This window comes from Semicossyphus pulcher, unplaced genomic scaffold (assembly GCF_022749685.1).
Source record: "Semicossyphus pulcher isolate SPU_LCO1_2020_fin unplaced genomic scaffold, fSemPul1.0.p SCAF_2, whole genome shotgun sequence".
Classification (NCBI taxonomy): domain Eukaryota; kingdom Metazoa; phylum Chordata; class Actinopteri; order Labriformes; family Labridae; genus Semicossyphus; species Semicossyphus pulcher.
The window spans coordinates 3,569,652-3,592,584 of record NW_027211693.1 but is presented as its reverse complement, the minus strand read 5'-3'; the positions used below and the strand labels follow the sequence as shown (position 1 = coordinate 3,592,584).

The following is a 22,933-nucleotide window of genomic DNA, read 5'->3' as shown; positions in this document are numbered from 1 at the left end:
TTGGATGCAGGCACCTTTTTTCTTAATGCAGCTGTATTATCCAGGAAAATATTAGTGAAGGCCAAGTATCGGATCGGGACTCAGTATCGGCATTATCTAAATATTAAAGGACTCGGATCGGGATCGGGGTAAAAATAACCTGATCGGGACATTCCTCTTTTTTTTTTTCTTCAAATGTGATCTGAAATCACCGAAACGAGTTATGAAATTTTGGAGATAATTTCTAGTTTTCACTGGCAAAGGACAAGTATTCCTGTTGCACCCTAGATAAACTGACTACATGGGTGGGATATATGCAATAAAAAGAATGAATACTTTTATCCAATACTAGTTTCTGTTGCTACACACCACATCAGAATAAAAAACAAGCCAAAAGGAATACATACCACTTTGTCTTGCGCCTCTTTTTCCCCATTTTCTTTCTGTTCATCATCAGTAAAAATGAAAGGTTATTAGATTAACAAAAAGCAATGATGTCACAGAACAACAAACAATGAAACAAATAAAGCATAAACACACTCATTCTTAACTTTAACTTTATTAGGTCCACCTGTACAGTCTATTGTAATTCAACTCTTAAAAGGCTTATATTGTTCACTTTCTGGTCATGCAAATATATAAATTAAGTGATATGTTTATCAGTGGGGTTACAGTTAAAGGTGGTGTTCACTAGAATAGTGATCCATATTATTCTAGAGCAGAACTGCTCAAACCTTTTATGTTGGAGGGCCAAAACTGGAACTCGATGGTGGTTGATAAAGGTTGCTATTGAATCTTATAATTTTGACTTTTTACCTCATTTTTGACTCATCATACTGTTGACTTTCTATCTCATAATGTCTTTTAAATGTCATAATTCTCACTGTTTTTATCTCATATTTATGACTATTATCTAATAATTCATTTTGACTTTTTTATCTTAGGGAATTTTGAACTGTTTTATTTTTAAAAACAGAATCAGTTTAGTCCTGATGTCTCTATATGACCTACATAAGTAAATGAAACCATCAGCCATAAGATTAAGTATTTCTATTTATTCTCAACAGCTCTTCTGCCTGCCACCAGGTCCACAAGCTATATTTTCCCAGGTAAAGTTACAGTGAGTATTAGTTAGCCAGTTAAAAGGTAGCAGGAGATTTTTTAGATTATACTTTGTGGTTTTGATGGTGAGGAAACTACCAGCAACTTATTTATATTACTATTTTTAATTGTCATTTATCCTTAGAGTTTGTAAATGTCTAAACCTACAGTGTTGCAAACAGCCAGGCATTCCAGACAGCCACTGTCCACTGTCAGGAAGGTGAATTCTATGCAACTTTACAGGAAAAAATGTTTATTCTCCTCTTGAAATATTTGTTAGACTGACAGTGATTAATTTTTTCTAAGGCATTTAAATATTGTGTATCAAGGAAACCACAAGCCATATGGCTCAAACTCCACTTACTCAAAACAAAATGCTAATGTTACCTGATATTGCTGTGCTTTTTTAATTAGCTGCATGCAAGATCATAAATACACTTATAATGACTTGATTAGTATCATCACTGTGACAATAAGTGAGACTTATTTATGTTAGTGAGCTTTACTGACCACATTGTATCAAATCATTCCTACAAATTTGCAGCTTAAGTTGTAAGCAAAACTGAATTTGTCTCATGCTTATATATTTGATATCATATAAAGTTGCAATAACACTTAGGCTGCCATATAGTGTGTTTTGCTCCCTTACGATCTAAAGTTACACTTCTCTTGATTAGCGAAAGTTACATTAGCTTAAAAACACTCTTCACTCAGGTAACAGGCTGTCGAATACAACAGTTAGCTAGCAAAGTTTCCAAACAAAACACAGGCTAACAAAAAATTAAACATATCTTACCTCCATAAGTCGTAGTGTTTGTTCAGGCTCTATCTGGTTCTTTTGCTGCTAATTCAACCTCATATCTGGCAGCACATCGCGCATGATGATCTCTCCGTTGTTGAAGCCTCTGCGACTGCCTTTGCTGAGACATGTCCTTTGGCGATGCATTCAGGTACACAAGGAGAGTTTTGGACTTGTGGGACTTCATGTCGGAGGGACGTTTTACAGCTACAAATCTACTACTTTTGAAGTGAATTACTCCTAATCGATAATCGATAAATACAATATGTTATTTTTAAGCCTTGATTCTTAGTTAAAAAGTATAACATCTAGGATGAGCAGTTTTCCAGTTTAGCATAAAACACATTTTGTCAGTGAGTCTGCAATTTCCATATTTCCTGAATGCAGCATTCTCAGAAAAAACTGTGTGGTTCAGGTGCTTAATTGGCCTGACCTGCCTGTGACCCTTTGAACAGAGCCACAAAACACAGTAGTCTGTCATGAATTCAGGTTTAAGCAATATTCCAACACAAATTCATGATAACTCTTGTGAAGTGAAAAGCAATTTAGCACAATTATTCAAGTACTTCTTGCTTTATTTTAAATCATTGTAACTTGTTACCAGGCGGCTGCTTCATCAAGGGGAGGGGCCGTTCCCCCCTTCCACCAGCACTGCTGCTGCCTGAGAGCTGCAGAGCTGTGTGAGCTGCCCATCCCCCACCTTTCTCTGCTGCTCCTTCAAACTGCTTGGACTGACCAAGTTAATAATGATTAAAGTCTCACTGTTGCACTAACCTGGCAAAACAAAATCATGTCAACATCATGAGCATCCAGAAGGAAAAAAATAAATAAATTTATATATATATATATAGGCATTTTGGGAATATTAGAATATTGAAAATATTACAATCTGACAGCAAATCTGATGAACTAATTGGTTCGAAGTATTCATCCTCCTAAGGAAGCATATTTGATGAAAGTTAATCATAAATATGTTTCTAACCATTAAGAAAAGGACAATAAGCAGTTTCAGGTATTTTAACTGTGATACCTGTTTTATTGTAATAAACTATGGTGCAAGATGACTGATTTGTAGATGTTTAAAGCTGAGCTAATTTGAACATTTACCAGCTCATTCAAATGTTTTTTTAAAGAGTTTTAGCTTAAGTGAGGAACATTTCTCAACTCATAAAACAATCCATCTTTCATTATGTCACAACCAGGGCCTAGGGGAAACCCTGGTGCAATATGAAAAGGATGAGCAGTTTTCCAGTTTAGCATAAAACACATTTTGTCAGTGAGTCTGCAATTTCCTGAATGCAGCATTCTCAGAAAAAACTGTGGGGTTCAGGTGCTTAATTGGCCTGACCTGCCTGTGACCTTTTTAACAGAGCCACAAAACACAGTAGTCTGTCATGAATTCAGGTTTAAGCAATATTCCAACACAAATTCATGATAACTCTTGTGAAGTGAAAAGCAATTTAGCACAATTATTCAAGTACTTCTTGCTTTATTTTAAATCATTGTAACTTGTTACCAGGCGGCTGCTTCATCAAGGGGAGGGGCCGTTCCCCCCTTCCACCAGCACTGCTGCTGCCTCAGAGCTGCAGAGCTGTGTGAGCTGCCCATCCCCCACCTTTCTCTGCTGCTCCTTCAAACTGCTTGGACTGACCAAGTTAATAATGATTAAAGTCTCACTGTTGCACTAACCTGGCAAAACAAAATCATGTCAACATCATAAGCATCCAGAAGGAAAAAAATAAATAAATTTATATATATATATAGGCATTTTGGGAATATTAGAATATTGAAAATATTACAATCTGACAGCAAATCTGATGAACTAATTGGTTCGAAGTATTCATCCTCCTAAGGAAGCATATTTGATGAAAGTTAATCATAAATATGTTTCTAACCATTAAGAAAAGGACAATAAGCAGTTTCAGGTATTTTAACTGTGATACCTGTTTTATTGTAATAAACTATGGTGCAAGATGACTGATTTGTAGATGTTTAAAGCTGAGCTAATTTGAACATTTACCAGCTCATTCAAATGTTTTTTAGAAGAGTTTTAGCTTAAGTGAGGAACATTTCTCAACTCATAAAACAATCCATCTTTCATTATGTCACAACCAGGGCCTAGGGGAAACCCTGGTGCAATATGAAAAGGATGAGCAGTTTTTCAGTTTAGCATTAAACACATTTTGTCAGTGAGTCTGCAATTTCCTGAATGCAGCATTCTCAGAAAAAACTGTGGGGTTCAGGTGCTTAATTGGCCTGACCTGCCTGTGACCTTTTTAACAGAGCCACAAAACACAGTAGTCTGTCATGAATTCAGGTTTAAGCAATATTCCAACACAAATTCATGATAACAATTGTGAAGTGAAAAGCAATTTAGCACAAATATTCAAGTACTTCTTGCTTTATTTTAAATCATTGTAACTTGTTACCAGGCGGCTGCTTCATCAAGGGGAGGGGCCGTTCCCCCCTTCCACCAGCACTGCTGCTGCCTCAGAGCTGCAGAGCTGTGTGAGCTGCCCATCCCCCACCTTTCTCTGCTGCTCCTTCAAACTGCTTGGACTGACCAAGTTAATAATGATTAAAGTCTCACTGTTGCACTAACCTGGCAAAACAAAATCATGTCAACATCATGAGCATCCAGAAGGAAAAAAAAATAATAATAATTATATATAGGCATTTTGGGAATATTAGAATATTGAACATATTACAATCTGACAGCAAATCTAATGAACTAATTGGTTCGAAGTATTCATCCCCCTAAGGAAGCATATTTGATGAAAGTTAATCATAAATATGTTTCTAACCATTAATAAAAGTACAATAGGCAGTTTAAGGTATTTTAACTGTGATATCTGTTTTATTGTAATAAACTATGGTGCAAGATGACACACAAGCATGCTGGCAGTCTGGCTGACCGAGTAGAGCCCACAGAGTAGCCGGCCCTTAAACTCCTGGCTGCAAGGAAGGAACCAATCAGCTCCCTGGGCAACCTTCACGCAAACACACCTGAAACCAATCACACACACTCAGGTAACAGAGGGTTACTGAAACAGATACAAGCACAAACAATAGAAACATTCACAAGACCTCTAGGGTCATAACACCTCCCCCCTTTTTAACATTCACACACATACAAGTATGTTTGGGGAACAGATAGGAACCAAAAAGGTATTTAACGTTCTCTGATGATTATAAACATTAATTACTCCTTATATGTTCAGTATACAGGTCGGCACCAAACCCACAGATGGATTTTTACAATGTGTTTACAGCTGCCAATGTATGCAATGCTGTTACCGTGATGATAAATGACAGTTAAATATTGAATCTGTCTATAAAAACCAGATCCTGACATGTAAAAGTGACATCTATCATACTGTCAACTTAATTTAACTTTAAATATGGACAACTTACTGCATAATATCTGGACTACAACAACCACAGACAAGGCGTCACTGTGTAGTCACTACTATATATAAATGTTACCAGTTTACACTTAAGCTGCAACCACAGGTGACCCAACAAAAGTGGTGTGCAGTTACCACAAAAGGTCACAAACTAGTTACTGCACACAAGTTTTACTTACAGCCACACATCACAAAGTGACCAAAAAAAAACAAAGCAGCCATGTCACACAAAACAACGTTGATGTGCAAAGTATAAAATTAAGGGAAACAAACTGCAGAGACAACCAAACTTTACTTGCCTACCAACATGGCTAACTCACCTAGCTAGTCTTCAGTGACTTGCCGAGCTCGAGGCATCTTTAAACGTTCTATTCAGTGCAACATCGAAGACCAGGAATCTAGTCAACTGCGATACATTGAAGCATGCCCCCACTCAGGATTACCACCAGAAATAAGAAAGGCAAAATGAGGTGGCAAATTCTTGAACTTGCCCGGCAGCTATCTGGTCAGGTTGCCCAGTCAGAAACACAACATACAGCAACAACAACAAATTAACAAAAGAGATGACCACTACACTTAACTGAAGGCCACTAATACAGACAAACTGAACCACGTCTACCTCACCTCATGGACATTCCAATTCATTCAGACAAGGCCCAAATTGTTAGGACCAGGGCCTAGGGGAAACCCTGGTGCAACAAGTAAATCCTCTTCTCCTCTTCCTGTCCTCAAAGCACCACCAGCAGCGAAGCATTTTTAAATGGTTTTATTCAAAAACACATCTTGCACACAATCAAAAATGCTGGTAGTCTGGCTGACCAAGGAGAGCCCCCAGGAACTGGTGAAGTCCCGTCCTTTAAACTCCTGGGTGCGAGGCTGGAACCAATCAGCTCTATGGACAACCGGCAATCAAACACACCTGCAACCAATCACACACACACTCTGGTAGAAGAGGGATATTTAAGCAGAGGCAATGAAAAGCACATATAGAAATGTTTATACGATCTCTGGGGTCTTAACATTTCTAAGTGCTGTACATGGGCAACTGGACTTGTTTCAGTTTGTTGAAGACGTTTCACCTCTCATCCATCTGCTGCTTCAGTTCTAGCTAACTGGAGAGGAGTTTGCAGGCTTTAAAACTCTGTGTGGGAAGGTCCACAAGAAGGCTAGAGAAAATGCAGCCAAAATTTCCCAAAATGGACATGTTAGCGTGAAAGCAATGGGTGCTCACACTTGCCATGTTTTTGTCATGTCATTTGACATTCATGACAATACACGTTGTCTTGAGTGAGTGAGACTTGAGGTTGTTGGGTTAGCGATGACAGTGATGTGCTGTGCCCGCAGTCCAGACACTGAGCCTGCTATTCAACAATGGAATACAAATTGTCTAGGAACAGACACATATTAGGACTTTAAGACCACTTCAAAAGTAGCAGTTGTCTCTTTTTTTCTGTCTCTTTTGTTTACTAAACTGGCAAATCTGAATGGATACATTTTCTGTTCTTCTGGTTTCTGTAAAATTAGCTAAATGCCTGAAATGTGGAGAATCTAACTGATCTAACGACATACTATGTCCATACCGACAAAAGAATATTAACTATTCTTCACCAGTTTCACCATAAAAATTTGTAGTTCTTTTTAATAAGTTATTCATAGACACTTATAAAGAAATAATTTTGCGCCAAAAATATTCACATCATATAGTTATCCCCGAAATGAACACCACCTCTGCGAGGTGTTTGTTTCCCAGTACTGTGCGAGACAGGTATAATAAAACTCTGCACTTTTCATGTGGTTTCAGTTGATAGTGGTGGTGAATATAATGTATTAATGTATAATGTCTTTTCTATGTTGGCAAAAATATTACGAAACACCTTTTAAAAAACATTCAAGTCAATATGTGACCTTTTGCTGCATGTCATCCTCCCTCTTTCTCATCCTGTTTCCTGTCACGTCTCAGCTGTCCTACCGCATAAAGCCATGAAAGGCCCAAAAAAAAAAAAATACGTACAGTAAAAAAACTCGTGGTTTGGGCTATTTTGACAGGTCACAGTCCAAATTTTGACTCCAAACAGTCAGAAGCTCTGTATGTGCCTGTTCTGGCTACTCTGTAAAGTGTAAAGTGTAAAAATAGCAGAGAAGACTTCAGAGGAGGAGGTCTATGACTCGCTAAATAATAAGCACTAGCGGAGATCCTTCCAGGTTGAAAAAAAAAGGTTCTCAATTTATTTAAATAAAAAATAATCACCGTGGTTGACTTCGTACAATAAACAAAACAAAAAGTCAATTTAGCGGTTGATAAACTGTCTCACTCCTCACTCCTTTAACAGAAAAAGCCGAGAGAGGAGAACCCAGCTGTCCTCTATCTATCACCAATTATAGGAGGAGGGCCTTGAGCAGCAGAAAACAATCAGAATAAATTATCATTTATCTGCAATATATCTACCACTTTCAATAATTAATCAACATTATTACCATTATTATTTTGATTTACCATTTTCCAAAAAAAGTATAAATATGAAAAAATATGAATAGGCTCCAACAGTGCCATTATTTTATAAGTGTTATTATTTTACTAATAATAGCCGTAATAATAGCTCATTTTTAGAAAATGAAATAAGCCTGCAAATGAACTATAATCTCCCCCTTTAACTGCAATGGTTCCACATAATAAAATATTACATGATCCAAGTTCAAATTTGATAACAATGTCATAGAAAATGAACACATCTTTTCCTCAAGAAATATCTAAGTGCTTGCCAAAAACGCCACTTTGTAACCACAAAATAACAGCAGGATGAAGTTACTGTTTTTCTAGATACACTAAATAAATGCATCAATCAAATATAAATATAAATAAAAAAACAAGTGCTCAGGTTGGAAAACTGCCTATATAAAGAGCAAAAGGCATAAACTCTATAAACTTGCAAAAACTTGCATTCTTTCCTTTAAGAAACCATAAAAACATTTATATTGCCAGATTTGAAATTTCATTGGCTAAGTGATGCGTCAATCATCTGGAGCCCTGCATGTAAGTGGCTCGGGAGAGAAGTGATAGAAGAAAGACTGTCTGTTGTATACACGACCACTCATTGGCTGTTGAGGCTTCAAGGCGGGTGCAGTCAGTGCAGTCAACCAAACTTGGCAGTCAGGAAGACATTACAGAGCCCTAATGGTGTCTGCTGTGAAAGGAGTTTTGGACTCATAAAAGCATGTAAAAGTATCCACAATTGCAGTTTTTTGCTATTTTTTCACCATTTATCCACGTATTACTGTGTTTTTGACTAAATATTTTCATTGAAATGGATTTACTGGACAGTTGGAAATGAGAGAAAACAGTCTTTTGATGAAAATGGATGCAGCGGTCAACCACCCGGAGGCTTCATTTTGTGAGTTGGCAAAACTTTGTACATACTTGTTTGTTACCTACTTTGCTTGTTTGTTTTTTGATAGTACCTGGCTGATGTGGATTTGGCTTAAAATGGTTGACATGCGTGGAATTAAAGATTTCAAATGATACATGGCAAGACTATAATCTAAAATTGAACCGTTAGCTTATCTGTTAAGGTGTTGTCGAAAAAATTACCAAAGTAGCCGGATGGCCCGCCTGCGGGCCTCAGGTTTAATTTACATCAGATCCTGATCGGAGTCAGCTGGGTGATCATCCAATCAATCAACATTGTGCGCATTGAAACCATGATTGTAATAAAAGTATTTAAATAAGCACAATGTACATAGTAAAAATAATAGTCCAAACCTCTACATTATTACAAATACATTCAACCAATAGTCCAATCCTTGAATGATGAAAAATACATTACATTTACTAAAATAATAATGCTGACAAGAAGCAAATCACTACATTTATGAAGCTGGAACCCTGAAATGACTATTATAAAAATAATTGCCATCTAATTTTCTGTCAACATTTCAGCTGTACTTGCCTACATCTATAGGCTGCTGTTGGGTAATATTATTCATAAACATAATATCTAATAAGCTCCCTATGTTTTGTATTCATACATTCTTAATCTGTGAAGTAACTACTGACTAGAACTGTACAATTAATCCAGTAAAAAGTAGAAATATTTCCCTCTGAGTTGTAGTGGAGTAGAAATAAAATGTGGCATGAATAGAAGGGACATTAAGACAAGTACCTTTAAATTGTCTTGAAGTGCAGCACTTTAGTAAATGTATTTATATTCAGAGACTGGTAGCAATGACACTATATGTGTATATAAGTAATTATGTACTACTTGAAGCAATAGAGGCTGAAGCAGCATTACTTGCATCAGTAGCATTTTTCCCCTTTGCTCAATTTTTGTGTAATGTCATAGTGTATTTTAGTCTAATTTATAATGTATGATATTATATGATAATCAAATAATAATAATTATTGTTAATCATTGAAAATGTATGATTTAATATATTATAATATTTATAGTTGACAAATGTATATTTGCAATTTTTTCCAGTTTAAATATACTGTCTGCCTCAGCAGTACTTGTATCAGTAGTCTTTTCCCCCTTTGCTCACTGTTGTGTCATAGTGTTATTTACTATCATTTTAACTTTTAACAATTTACCTTAAGTGTGATCATTTATATTTGACAAACACTATTTGCTCTATTTTTCTAGTTTAAATGTACTCTCTGCCTTTGGTTTTCATTTTGCTCTTGTTCAACCCCACAGTCATGCTGTCACATGACATGAAACAGCCAAGCACAAAATTCCTCAGCCTTAGCCAATCAGAAAATTCGACTGCTCCCCTCCCCTCAAATTTTTATTTTAACTGCAATACAGGTGAACGGTCAGTAGTAGGAGCCCAAGAGCGCTGGCAAACACACACTTTTCAGAGATTTCTATTTTTTTGGGGACCTCTTCTGAAACTTATACAGATCATTCATTAGGGTCAATGGAGCTCATCCTAGCAATATCCTTGTGCGGACCGGGCAAAATGTCCTCACAAGGAAAAATGTCCACACAAGAAAGGTGGGATGTCAGGGGTTGGTCCACACAAGTATAGCAATACAAACACACACACACACACACACACACACACACACACACACACACACACACACACGCGCACGCACGCACGCGCGCGGTACTGTACATGAACAATATGTGCATATTTTAACCGTTCAAACCAGACTTCCACAGCAATTAGAGAAGAAGGCCTTATGGTGTGTGTGACTGTGTGTGTGTGTGTGTGTGTGTGTGTGTGTGTGTGTGTGTGTGTGTGTGTGTGTGTGTGTGTGTGCAGTGCTAATTACAATGGTGGATTCTGCAGGACACATTTACATCCAGTGTGAACATTTAGAGCCAAAACAAGAAGAGTTGTTAAAAGTCAAACTGGGTGACGTGTCATGTTTACTCCAACATCAGTCATGTGACCGTTTGTGTAAGAAAATATAATAAGACCACCAGCACCAGGCAGCAGAGCAGCAGCTCTGTGTCCTGTGAGCTTAAATCCCTGTTTTTATGAATGGAGTCTGGTGTGTCTGCAGAGAGCGACGTGACGTCTGCTTAATAAAATCATCTTCCTCTTAACAACAGAATCAAAAGAATCCACTTTGGTTTTCAGAAGCAGAACTGTTAACGTGTCTCCCTCATGTCACGCAGAGTGCGGCCATGTTTGTTGGATGTAGTGTACTTCCTGTTAGCATCTGTTAGCATCCAGTCAGTGTGTGGCGTCATTTCTGGTTTGGATTCTGCTCACATTAATTTTTAGTCATTTGGACTCAACGCACACACTGTATCGAGTGTGTGTGTGTGTGTGTGTGTGTGTGTGTGTGTGTGCGCGTGTGTGTGTGTGTGTGTGTGTGTGTGCTGTCACGGTGTGTTTGCTGAATCAAATTTAAACATCTTCTGTTTATTTGATTAACATTGTGGCAGCTGGCCAGTCAGTGTAAGAGTGTGTATGTGTGTTTTAGTGTCTATATTTGTGTGTGTGTGTGTGTGTGTGTGTGTGTGTGTGTGTTAGTGTGTCAACCTGTGTGTACTGTACGGCTCATTAGGCTGGTGTGTGTGTGTGTCAGTCGGCAGGCCACGCTGGTTAAAGACTCAAACAGCGGTCACACTCCATCTCCTGTTTGATTAATGTCATTGTGTGTGTGTGTGTGTGTGTGTGTGTGCGTGCGTGTGTGCGCGTGCGTGTGCGCGTGCGTGTGTGCATGCGTGCGTGTGCAGTCAGACTTGCAGGATGTTTCACACGTTTGAACATCAAACAGGATTTCAGGTTGAAACTGTTCGTTTGTGTGTGTGTTGTATTGTCCGAGTTTGTCTTCCTGTTTCGGAGCGCGGCACGTTGACACTGATGACTGGGTCGGTGAGGGACGAGTAGTATTGTCAGTTAGTGGAGCGTCTTTCTTTACATCGGCCCTGTTGTTCCTGCTCCTGACTGTTAGCTGCTCACACGCTGACAGGGCTCTCACACAGAGAGCCCTCACTAACTCCATAAAGTAGTCCCATCACTAGCTGACTGTTTGATTTCATGTGACAGTGTTCTGGAAGCTGAAGAGGTCTGTTGTTGTTACGTATAGAATATTTACTCCTCTCCTTTACTGCCCCTGTTACACGGCGCTTCATCCTCTGCTCACAGTCCTGCACTTATTTGTTTAGTTAGCCGCTAGCTGCTAACGTCACGGCCCCTTCCTGCTTCCGTAAACTCGGCTCCTCCACCACCGACTTAAAGGCGGAGCAATGTCGCACCACGTAGCAGGATGGAGCGGAAAGTAAAGGCAACATTTTATTTCCTACATGCTGCAGAAGGGGCTGAAAAATCGCTGTAACTACAGACTCCATCTCCGTCATGGCAGCACGGCTAAAGCTAACAAACAGAACAATTGTTAAATCATTTTATACACCTTTCACCAAAATTCAGCCTGACATGTCTGACGTCTTTAGAAACCTTCAAATCTCTTCTGGTATTTTAAATAAAGTTCTGTGTGTTTGAATTGAAGACGACTTGTTTAAAGCAGGTGAAGCAGGTGAAGCAGGTGTAGAATCAGTTCAAGATGTTTTACTGGGATCACTGGTGACAGTTTTTAATCTGAGAGAAGAACCAAATATTCAGGCTGTGTGTGTGTGTTTGTGTGTGTGTGTGTGTGTGTGTGTGTGTGTGTGTGTGTGTGTGTGTGTGTGTGTGTGTGTGTGTGTGTGTGTGTGTGTGATATGAACTGACAGCACTGGTTTGGTGCTCAGTAATTGTTTGCAGAGTGCTCGACACGACTCCCGCTGACCTTTAATTTCAGGCTTTGTGATGAAACGTGCAGATCGCCGGCCCTCGTTTGCCTCGCTGTGTTTGTTCTCTCTCTCAGTGTGTGTGTGTGTGTGTGTGTGTGTGTGTGTGTGTGTTACTCTCCTCCTCTCTGCCTGTTGGCGTGTGATTTACACTCCGGGCATGTTCGAGCGCGCCGTGTGCCATCGATACTGTTTTTATTACACCTTGTGCCAAGTGCTAACAGCCGGATACGAGCGCGGCGACGAGTGGATGCAGCACAATTAGCATAATTGAAATAATAATAATGCTAACGAGCGTAGTGAGTGGAGGCCGAGCGGAGAGGAGAGGACGAGGTGGCGGCGTGCTGTCTGGGTAGCATTGTGTGTAATTGGGATAATGGGCTGCTTTAGTGGTGGAAGTGATGCTTCTGATGAAGCAGGTGCCAGATCCAGCGAGTCAGACGTGTCCATGTTTGTTTTATTGTTCAAACCTGCGATCGTGTCAGCTCTTTGTCTGCAGCAGCTTTTATTACAAATATGATAAAAAGTCAGGTTCAAAGGGAAGAAGCGCTCTGATGCTGACATTAAAGGAGCATTCTGTGTATGTTCAGCCACAGCTCCGAGGGGAGCTCGCTCCACGGTGCTTTCAGAAACAGTGAAGCTGTTGTGACCTCCTTCGGTCTCAGTCTTCTCCCTGAGATCAGAATCATAAACTGAGTTCAACTCAAAGCTGAGGAGGAGCCGGAGACGCGACAGCCGTCCTCGGCGCCATCTTTACTCCATCCTGTCGGCTCGTTGAGTCCGGAGTTATATTTCATTAAAGGCCGATGAAATAGAACGACGGTTAAAATGTAAATACTGCAAATTGTCATAATTTCCTTTGTGTCTGTGAACATATTTATAATCAATGAACTGATCGTTTATTTATTAATTCAGATTCATTCTCCTCTCTGATGTGTGATGTCACCTTTGCAGCTGTCGCTCTGAAGCGTGCTGAGGGGCTAATGAAGGATTGTATACTTATATATATATGTTATATACATTTATGTTCACTCTGAACGACTCAAAGTTTAAAGCTAACGTGAAGAGATTCAAAAAGGATTCTTCGTTTCATAATGTAACATTTATTCTTTCTTGTTGCGGCTCATATTTGTGACGTGAATTTGGACTTTTCTCTAATTTATTATTTAATAAAAACAGTTTCGACGCGTCTGAAACAAAAACCAGCTCGTCTGAAAAATGTTTTTGTCTCAGTCTGAATCAAGAAAAAGACTTGGAAGGATTGAGCGAAGTTAAATCAGATGAATGAGCTTCAGAACAAACGAAGGAGTCTCAGGTACAGGTGAGCAGACAACGACATAATAAATAACCTCCAGAAACTTTATTGATTCACCTGTTACAGCAGCTCACAGAACAAACAACAACAAGATTAATAATAATAACAATAATAATAATAATACTGCTGCATGCTTTCATATCTTTTCAGTAGACAGGTATGTCCCTCACAGGTGCAGGTACACTGTTACTCTGCTGCACTGGTTCATCTTCGTTAATATAAATAATAAATAAAACAGTGAAGATCCGCTTCACTTCATGAAACTACTTTAAAGCGTTGCTACGGAAACACATGCACGCCTCAGTCACAGTAATAACACATTAAAGAGCTCCTGCGCTGCTCGTTGGCTGTTTGGTCTCCGTTGTGCAGACGATGTGATGTCTTACCTCTCTGACACGTACTCCTCGTGTTTCCTGCCGCTCTGTCGCTGCGAGCGTCAGAGCGGCTTCGTGGATAAAAACAGATGCTCGTGGATGTTTTTTCTCACAGGAAGTCATCGAAAATATCTGCTGCTGGAAGTGTTGAAGGCTGCCGCGCTGTGATTCTCTCACTGCTATTTTCTTTTTAACACTGTTGTGTTTTCTGACACTCTCACTCCCAGCGAGCCTCCTCCAAACCGACTCTAACACACCTGAGCTGCCACGCTCTGAGCGCCGCCGTCCACCCAGTCGGAAGAATTAGCTTCCAACAAACCGGCCTACAAATGAGGCATTAAGCATTGGTAATGGGGGTGCAGAAAGGTCACGGCTGTATTAATCTGCCGTCTGGGGAATACACCCCTGAGCCGGGAAACACACAGACGGAGAGCGAGCAGGCGAGCTTCCAAAAACACACCCAGAGCATGAATAAATATTTATCTGCGCCCGGGCCATCATATTGATCATAAAGTGTTTTAGGAAACAAAACGAGCAGCAAAATGAGATTGATGTAAAAATATTCGGCTGTTGCTTTGAGCGCTTCCCCCTCGGACAGCGTGAGCGTCTCCGTGCTGAGAGCAGAGGTCGCTTCCTGCAGGAGCATCGATTTTATTTCAGGATCAGCCCGAATTTCAGCCTCTCCTCCTGAAATCAGCGGCTGGAAATGAAGCTACGGCTGTTTTTATATATTTACACAATCAGGAGAATGCTGTTAGATTTAGAACACATGATGATGAGGCTCAGTGATATGACTTTAAATCAAAGGACGATCATGTCCGACATGAACAAAAACTTTATTTTCTGTCTTAAACATGGACACCAACATTTGCTGTCCCGTCTCGTCATGAAGCCCTCTGCATCCTGGAAACGCCGAATATCTTTCACCGCTGCAGAATCTTCTGGGTGGTTTGGTTTACTCGTACGTTTCCGCTTTACGAGGGCGTCTTTGGCTACAGAGCACGCAGCAGACAGCGGAGACAACGCTGCTCCATCATCATTAAATTAACTAAAGTAACAGTTGGTGACTTCCTTCCTCTCTGACATTTTAATTTGTACCTTTTATTTCTGGTGTTTTCTGGAAGTCTCTTTGAATAGACTCCAGATTAGAACGTTTAGGGTCATGTGAGCACACAACTCAACAACAGAGAATCATATGGAGGCGTGTTAATGCAGAACTTAGAACAAACACTCGGGCTGAGCCAAGCCGCTGCAGAGAAGACCAGCGACAGCGACGGTAGATTTCCCCTGTGACAACATTTAAAACATGGCCGCCTTCTTCTCCTTCTCCTCCTCCTCCTCCTCCTCCTCCTCCTCCTCCTCCTCCTCTTCCTCCTCCTCCTCCTCCTCCTCCTCCTCCAACTCTCAGACTGGAGGAAGAGTCTGGTCTCTCCTGGGTTTTGGCCTCTGTCTGTACAGTTTTCTGGCTTTTATGTAAAAGGTCACAGTTACTGAGAGACGCACACACACACACACACGCACACACACACACTCGCTCACACTCGCACACACTCGCACACACTCGCACACGCACACACACACACACACACACACACGCACACACACGCACACACACAGAGTGCAGTTCTCTACCTGTCTCAGTCACTAGTATCACCTGAGCAGCTGTCCACTCGCTGCTCGTCCTCCTGAACTTGATCAGTTAGAATAAAATCATGAAGTTAAAAAAATCTTTTTTTTCTTGAAACAGGAAACAGGAAGTCCTTCTCTTGTTGAGCTCTCAGCCTCTTTTATTGTGAAGGAGCAGGAAGCTTTAGCAGTAAAAGAGTCTCTTAGTTTATGTTACTTTACATTTGAACTTCACTACATTTATGTCTGTTAACTTTAGTTTGCAGATTCGTATTATTAACTTTAGATATAAAAAACAACGAACTCATATTTGAGGTGAAACTTTACTGACTTTCACTTTGATTTATTTTGTAGCTAATACGTGCTTTTACTTTTGAAACGCTCGTTAAGGAACAGGTGACGTGTAAACGATTGTCCTGCCCAAAGCAGCGTGTCGCTCTGTGCTGCGTGTGCTTCCTGCGGTGCAGATATGTGTGTGTGATCATGTGGAGAAATAATAATCGTTCCCTCTCTCTGTGTTTCAGCGGCGTGGGTTTAGCCCGAGCTCACTTTGAGAAGCAGCCGCCGTCCAACCTGAGGAAGTCCAACTTCTTCCACTTCGTCCTGGCGCTGTACGACCGTCAGGGTCAGCCGGTCGAGATCGAGAGGACCTCCTACATCGACTTTGTGGAGAAAGACAAGGTGAGCTACATTTATACACACCCTAATAACACATCAATGAATCACACTGTGATTTATCACAAGAGCAGCAAACGTGGATTGATCCGCCGCTGAAAATAGTCCCCATAAATAAATGCACCGTTTCCTGCATATAAAACAATAGAGAGAACATTTCCACCATAAAGAATAAATACTTCTAATCCTGACGATAATAACCGTTCTAGTTACAGTAATGATATCCAGACAGGTTGGGAGAGTTTGTTGTTGTTTGATCCGCTGCCAGCTGGCACTACTTCTTCCCCTCCAATCCACCCACTCACTCGCTCACCTCACCTCGGCTTTGACCTCTAGTCTCTCGCCCTGAAACCCCAAACACACACACACACACACACACACACACACACACACACACTGGGACTGAGCCAACACTCCCGGGCACAGTTGGCACCGAGCGGCCGGCTGACGGAGACTGAAAGCAGAGAGAAATAAAAGAGGAAAAACAGCTGAAAAGAGAACAAGAGAAGAAGAAGGAGAGGAAACAGGAAGGACTCGGGGGGGTTAAGAGAGAAGAGAGGCTGAAAAAGACGGAGATAAAGAAGGAGGGTGATGATGAGTGCAGGAGAAAGAGGATGAAGGGGTACGGCTAACTTCTAATGTAGCATCTCTGAACATTTGTAAATAGATATCAATAATTAAAACCTGACTAATTGACTCAGAATATGTTCAGGTTTGTTCGTACGAACAGATTCAACACGTTTCAGACCAAAGCAAACGAGCATCTTGAATCACGCCTGAGACGTTCATGCCTCCTGAACAAAACGTCTCATCTGGACGAGGTGTGAACAAGTTTTACAGTTTGTATTTGTTTACGACCAAAACTGAACAATGTTCAACTTTCACCTTTCTGGTATACGTGTTAAACTGCTGCGTGAGCCAAAAAGAAGTTACCGATAACGCTCTCCTCGTACACACCAGTGAATGTTTGAGTGACAGAGAGACTCGGACACAGAGTGGAAACACAGGCTGCGTCCTCGTAGTCTGCGCAGACGCCGAGGCTGAACTGAAACGAGGCGGTCTGGTCTACGGAGGATTTCCTGTTTGCGTCACCAGCTGTTCCCGCCCTTACCCTTGCATCGCACAGCACCGCTCCTTTCGCCTAGCAACAGGTAGCTAGCAGGCTAACTAGCTGACATAATTAACATCACATAACTTAACCTGTTACCGGCTTTCAAATACGCCCTTCCAAGGCTGCAGCCTCTGAATTGAGACACAGCTGTCGTGAGTCACACTGACTTATCTGTAAAAACAAGTTGGCCACTGTGGCACGGGGGGACAGTGGATGGTACACGGGATCAAACAAACTGTCGAGGTCCAGGCAACAATAAGGTTTATTTTGGGTTAAAAAAACATTCAGCTTACCTGCGGCGCTCATCCTACCTTACCTGCCCATATACACACACAAAGACTACTGATTGTATCAAAATAAAAGCCTACATACTCAAACATATTAAACACAACAACAGACGCTGACGCTGAAGCAGCGCTTGATAAAAGGTGAAGTGTACTCGGTGTATGCAGGACTGTGCGGTGTTTGTACACCTGTCTGACTTTGACAGCAGCAGCTCTGACGGTGAGGATGAAGCTTCCTGCTGTTTCTGCCTCACACAAACACTCAGCCTGCTGCTGCAGAACTGTACATGTTTTATCTCACCTTCATCACACTGACTCTGTGTGTGTGTGTGTGTGTGTGTGTGTGTGTGTGTGACAGGAGTACAACGGAGAGAAGACCAACAACGGGATCCACTACAGGCTACAGCTCCTCTACAGCAACGGTGAGTGTGGAGGCTTCGCAGGACGAATATCTGAGAATGAATCTGAAACATCGGACACGAAACACAAACACATGAAGTGGCTGCTCTTTACGGTGGTGCACGAGGGCCAAAGACACCTTTACACAACAGGGGGAGGGGGATAATAGTCTGTTCAAACAGCTCATCATTTCTGACGTTAAAGTGTTATATATATACTAGAACAAAATATGATCCAGTCTGGGTTCATAAAAGAGAAAACTGAAATTCTCTCAGAATAAAGTACAGGTTTTATTTAATATTCTCAGTCATTGAAGGCACAAATTTAAGATGTAAACTCAGAGAATATTTAAGTCTTACAAGAAAATAACTTAATTATTCTCTGCAATTATAAAGCCAAACATTTACAAGAGAAACTCAGATACTCACAAAAACAAAACCCTGAATTCCTCCTCTGAGAAGTTTTCCAAGACATAACTAAAACATTCCCTGAAATTAAAGTTGCAAATTTACTCGAAATAAACTTGTATATTGTCTTTAATTAACTTTACAGACTTATGTGAAAAATCATGAAAAGAAACTGAGATTTAAGAAGGAAATGTATCCAAACCAACGGGCGATATCCTGAGAGTATTAAGCCTTAAAATGACACAAAACAGCTTCTTTTCTTTCCCTGATGTTTTAAATAGTTCTTCAGGTCCGAAACAATATCTGAGTAACACACAACAACAACAAACAAAGTAACTGATGCAGGCAGCAGCAGAGCAGCAGCTCCTGTGTGCTGAGAGCTAAAATCAGTGTTTTTCTGAATGGAGTCTGGTGTGTGTGCAGAGAGCGATGTAACGTCTGTGTGTGGTTAAAACAATCATCTTCCTCTGTAACAAAAAGGTCTATCTCTGTAGGGATCCTTTCTGTCATGTTGTCACACACTTAGAAGAACAATCTGAGCCTGTCAGTGGAAACAACAAGAACTTTAAGTGGACGACCTTTGACCCATCAAGGATTACGTTGCAGCCATTACAGCCTGTTTCACTGCTATACGTGCTTTCACACATTTTATTACCTGTGAGTCATTTAGACCCAAAATGATGTAAAAATGAGCCAACTTCAAAGAGGAGGGGCAAAGGTCAAAGAGCTACAGGACAAAAGGATCGTCAGTCAGTCGCAAATGTTTTGCAGGATTTCCATGTTTTTGTGGGAGGTAGTGGAAACACACTCGTATAAACTGATTGACAGCATGAAATTAAACCTAAATTAAACCTTTTCTAAATGGCAGGCCTGCAGGTCAGGTGAGTCTGTGTGTGGATTTCAGGTCTGCTGTATTGATTGATGGAGGTGATTTAATGCTCGCTTGCTCCCACAGGTGAAACTGTCCGTGTTGGTTCGCCGCTGAACTTTCCTGCATGAATTAGAGTTTAGAATTTGTAGAGAAGGAATTTATATTAAAGGTCACCTCAGCGGAAAACTTTTCATTATCAGCAGAGAGCGAGAGGGAGGGAGGGAGAGAGAGAGCATCTGGAATATCTGACAGCTAACCAAACCTGGACTCTGGTTTGTCCATCGGGGGGGCAGTGGAAACACACCGCTCGGCTCTGTGCTGGCTCCGGTCCAGCCCGGCTCTCAGACCCCTGCAGGAGCCGCAGATAAAGTGGGACATAAAAGAGCGTTTTCTTCCAAAGGGGGATAAATCACTCTAATATGAGTCGGCATCGTCGGATTAGCATCGCGCGGAGGTAATTGACCTCATCTGCAAGCGGGACGGATAGCCGCCATTTAGGCTGCCGACTGCTCTGCGCTCAGCGGCGGAGCGAGGAGTGAATCATGTCAATTAGAAAGCACGGGAAGCTGCGAGCAAACGGCCCGACAAACAAGAGGAAAAAAAAAACCAAAGCCACAGAATACAATTAGAGCCGCGGCGCCGCTAACAGGTGTTCCCTGCAATTTGCTTCCTCCACCCCATGTCGTGTTTGTGTCACATTTACGCTCGGATGCATAGCTAATAAAAGACAAGCTATCCTGATTGATATTTAATTTGTAGGAGAATGAGGATTCCTTGTTATCCTTGAGGAAAAAGGCAGCAGGGGGGAGATAAGGGGGAGACGTGGGGGGGACTCGGCAGTTAAAGGCGGGCCTGGCCTATAAATAATAAACAGCTCTGGAGCAGCGCTAATGTTTGTTTTTGCTGAGGGGGGTGTTAGCGTAGCGGCGACGAGGCGACAAGAAGAGCTACAGAAACATAAATACACAAACGGGACATAAATAATAACAGAATTCATTTAGTGAACATTATTACCAATCACTGCTTTTGTTTTTTCTCTGCACACTGAGATCAAATTAGCATTTCAGGCTAATGCATGTATGTATGTGTGCTGGTGTGTAAATGTGTCAGACAGTTCAGACTGAGACTGTGTGTGTGTTCAGCTCATTAGTGTGTGTGTGTGTCTGTGTGTTTCAGGCATCAGGACAGAACAGGATCTTTATGTTCGGCTGATCGACTCCATGACCAAACAGGTGAGAGCGTGCACACACTCACACACTCACACACGAGACACACACACGTTTTATTCACTGTAACGAGCTGCAGAATCTGATTCAGTGTAATTATTATTATAAAGCATGTTTAGTTAAAAAATCCATCTTTAAAACACTTTTCAGGCGTTCTGAGAAACCAGGTGAAACCTTCATGTATTCATTGTTACTGTTGCCAGTGACGTGTTTGCTTTCCCTCAAATATACTTTCATCTGTACTTCATCAGGCTTTATTGAGCTATCTCAACTTTAGCGCGCTCGTGTTTTAAACAGTATTGACTCTTTGTCAGTGTAATGAGCGCTAAAGGCAGACGTTTCTTTGTGTCTGAGCTGAAGATGTGGAGCCATCGGTGTAGAAATCCTGTCTGTGCTGGGTGTTAGCTTTAGCTTTGGCCTTTTAAATTGCCTGTAAATAGAAAGTAAAAATGTGACAGTCGTGTAAAAATGAGTAATTTGCCCCCTCCGTCAGCAGCGCTGTGTGATGTGGTGAACACAAACATGTAGCATCTTAGCATGTTGACATGTGCACAGCTAGCATAACGACATAGCATTACACATTTACAACATGTTATCTTTCATGCAATTACCCTCAAAAGTAAAATGCTAATGTATATAATATGAACAGTTAGCTCGTCAGCATATTAGCGTGCAGCAAACATGTCAGCATATATAGTGTCTTCTGGAGGCTAGCAAAGTGACGTTATGCATTGCTGCAATTAAATGTGCTGAGTTATAGGCATCTGGCTCTGGAGTAAGGACCTTATTAGCTTAGCTTAGCATAAAGACTGGAGGCCGGGGGAAACGGCTAGCATGTACTGCAACACGTCTAAATCTCTGTAGGAGGCGTTTCAGACTGGAGACGTTCATTGTTTCTTCTGCAGAGTCCGAGCTGCTTTCAGCCAAACAAAACCTCTACTTCACTCTGACCCCGTGTGACTCTCACAGCTGACCTCCACCTGACGCCTAAACACAACCAAATAAAACAAATCCGTCCTGTTTCAAACCCAGATTATTCCCTCACTCTCTGTTTCCTTCCTCTAACTTCTCCAAACTTTGAAAACTTCCCTCCCTCCTCCTCCTCTCTTACTTTCTCTCGCAGCACTGATGTGTTTTCCTTTCCAGTCGTGCAGCTCGGTCTCTAGCTGACTCCAGATCCTCCCACTTTTCCGGTTTTCACTCACTCAGAACCCCCGTGTGGGATCTGAACCTGTGAACGACTCGCTGCCAAGAAAAAAACCCCAAATATTTCCAAATTCCCGTCCAGTTCATTCCTACAGCTCAGCCGGCTCCAGATCCTCCTGCTGCTCACACCTACTGCTGCAGTTTTACCGTACTCATAAGAAAACATTAATACAGATGAAGTTCGTAACAACATAAACACCCACAGAATAAAGCTTGTACAACAATAATAAACATTGTTTAAAAATGCAATTAGAAATGTAAATAAAAACATAAACACTGGGAGAAAAAGTAAGAAGATAACCGTATATAACAGCCTTAACATTCAGCTCTCTGCTGCTTTTCTGTATTAAGTTTAAAGATTGAAGAAGCCAAAGAACCTCAGAGTGTTTTCATTCTGTGGAATGAGCTTTTATAGTAAATCTGTGTTTGTTTCTTAATTTCTCCTTTTGTGGAGATTTTTACAGATTTGTTATGTGAAGCTTTTTAATGACAGAATCACATCAAAAGAATCCTGTTGTGTTTCTGCACTCCCTGAAATGCAACGCAGGGAAAGAATTCTGCTAAATTAAACTATAAATGCCGTAAACTGGACACCCACAGGTTCTTGTGCTTTATGTTTCCAACGTGTTGCATTCAAGTTCCTCTAAAGTTCACTGCACACAGAAGAGACCAACCTGAACCCTGTGAAATAATATTAAGTTATTAACACAACTTTACTGAGGGATATGCACAAAGTAAAAGCTGGAATATTAAATGTCTTTAAACGTTTTTTAATGCAGGACAAGGAATAAAGTTAATTCTTCAATAAATAAAACCTGCAGACGAACAGTGAAGCTGCTTCTTTAGTTACAGAATCATCAGCGCTCACTAACATCTAATAAAATCTTTCTACATAAATCATCTGAACAT

The 22,933-nt window shown here is 40.9% G+C and overlaps 1 protein-coding gene across 4 annotated transcripts in view; it reads left to right on the top strand.

Annotated features, from left to right (window-relative positions):
- The window catches only part of LOC138597774 (transcription factor COE3-like), a 154,031-nt gene that overhangs the window by 23,568 nt on the left and 107,530 nt on the right, over nt 1–22,933 (top strand). For all 4 annotated transcript variants that reach the window (XM_069669284.1, XM_069669283.1, XM_069669285.1 and 1 more), the window contains exons 2-4: nt 16,370–16,526; nt 18,274–18,337; nt 20,769–20,824. In XM_069669284.1, coding sequence (XP_069525385.1) covers nt 16,370–16,526; nt 18,274–18,337; nt 20,769–20,824 — 277 coding nt within the window. The remainder of the gene's footprint in view (nt 1–16,369; nt 16,527–18,273; nt 18,338–20,768; nt 20,825–22,933) is intronic.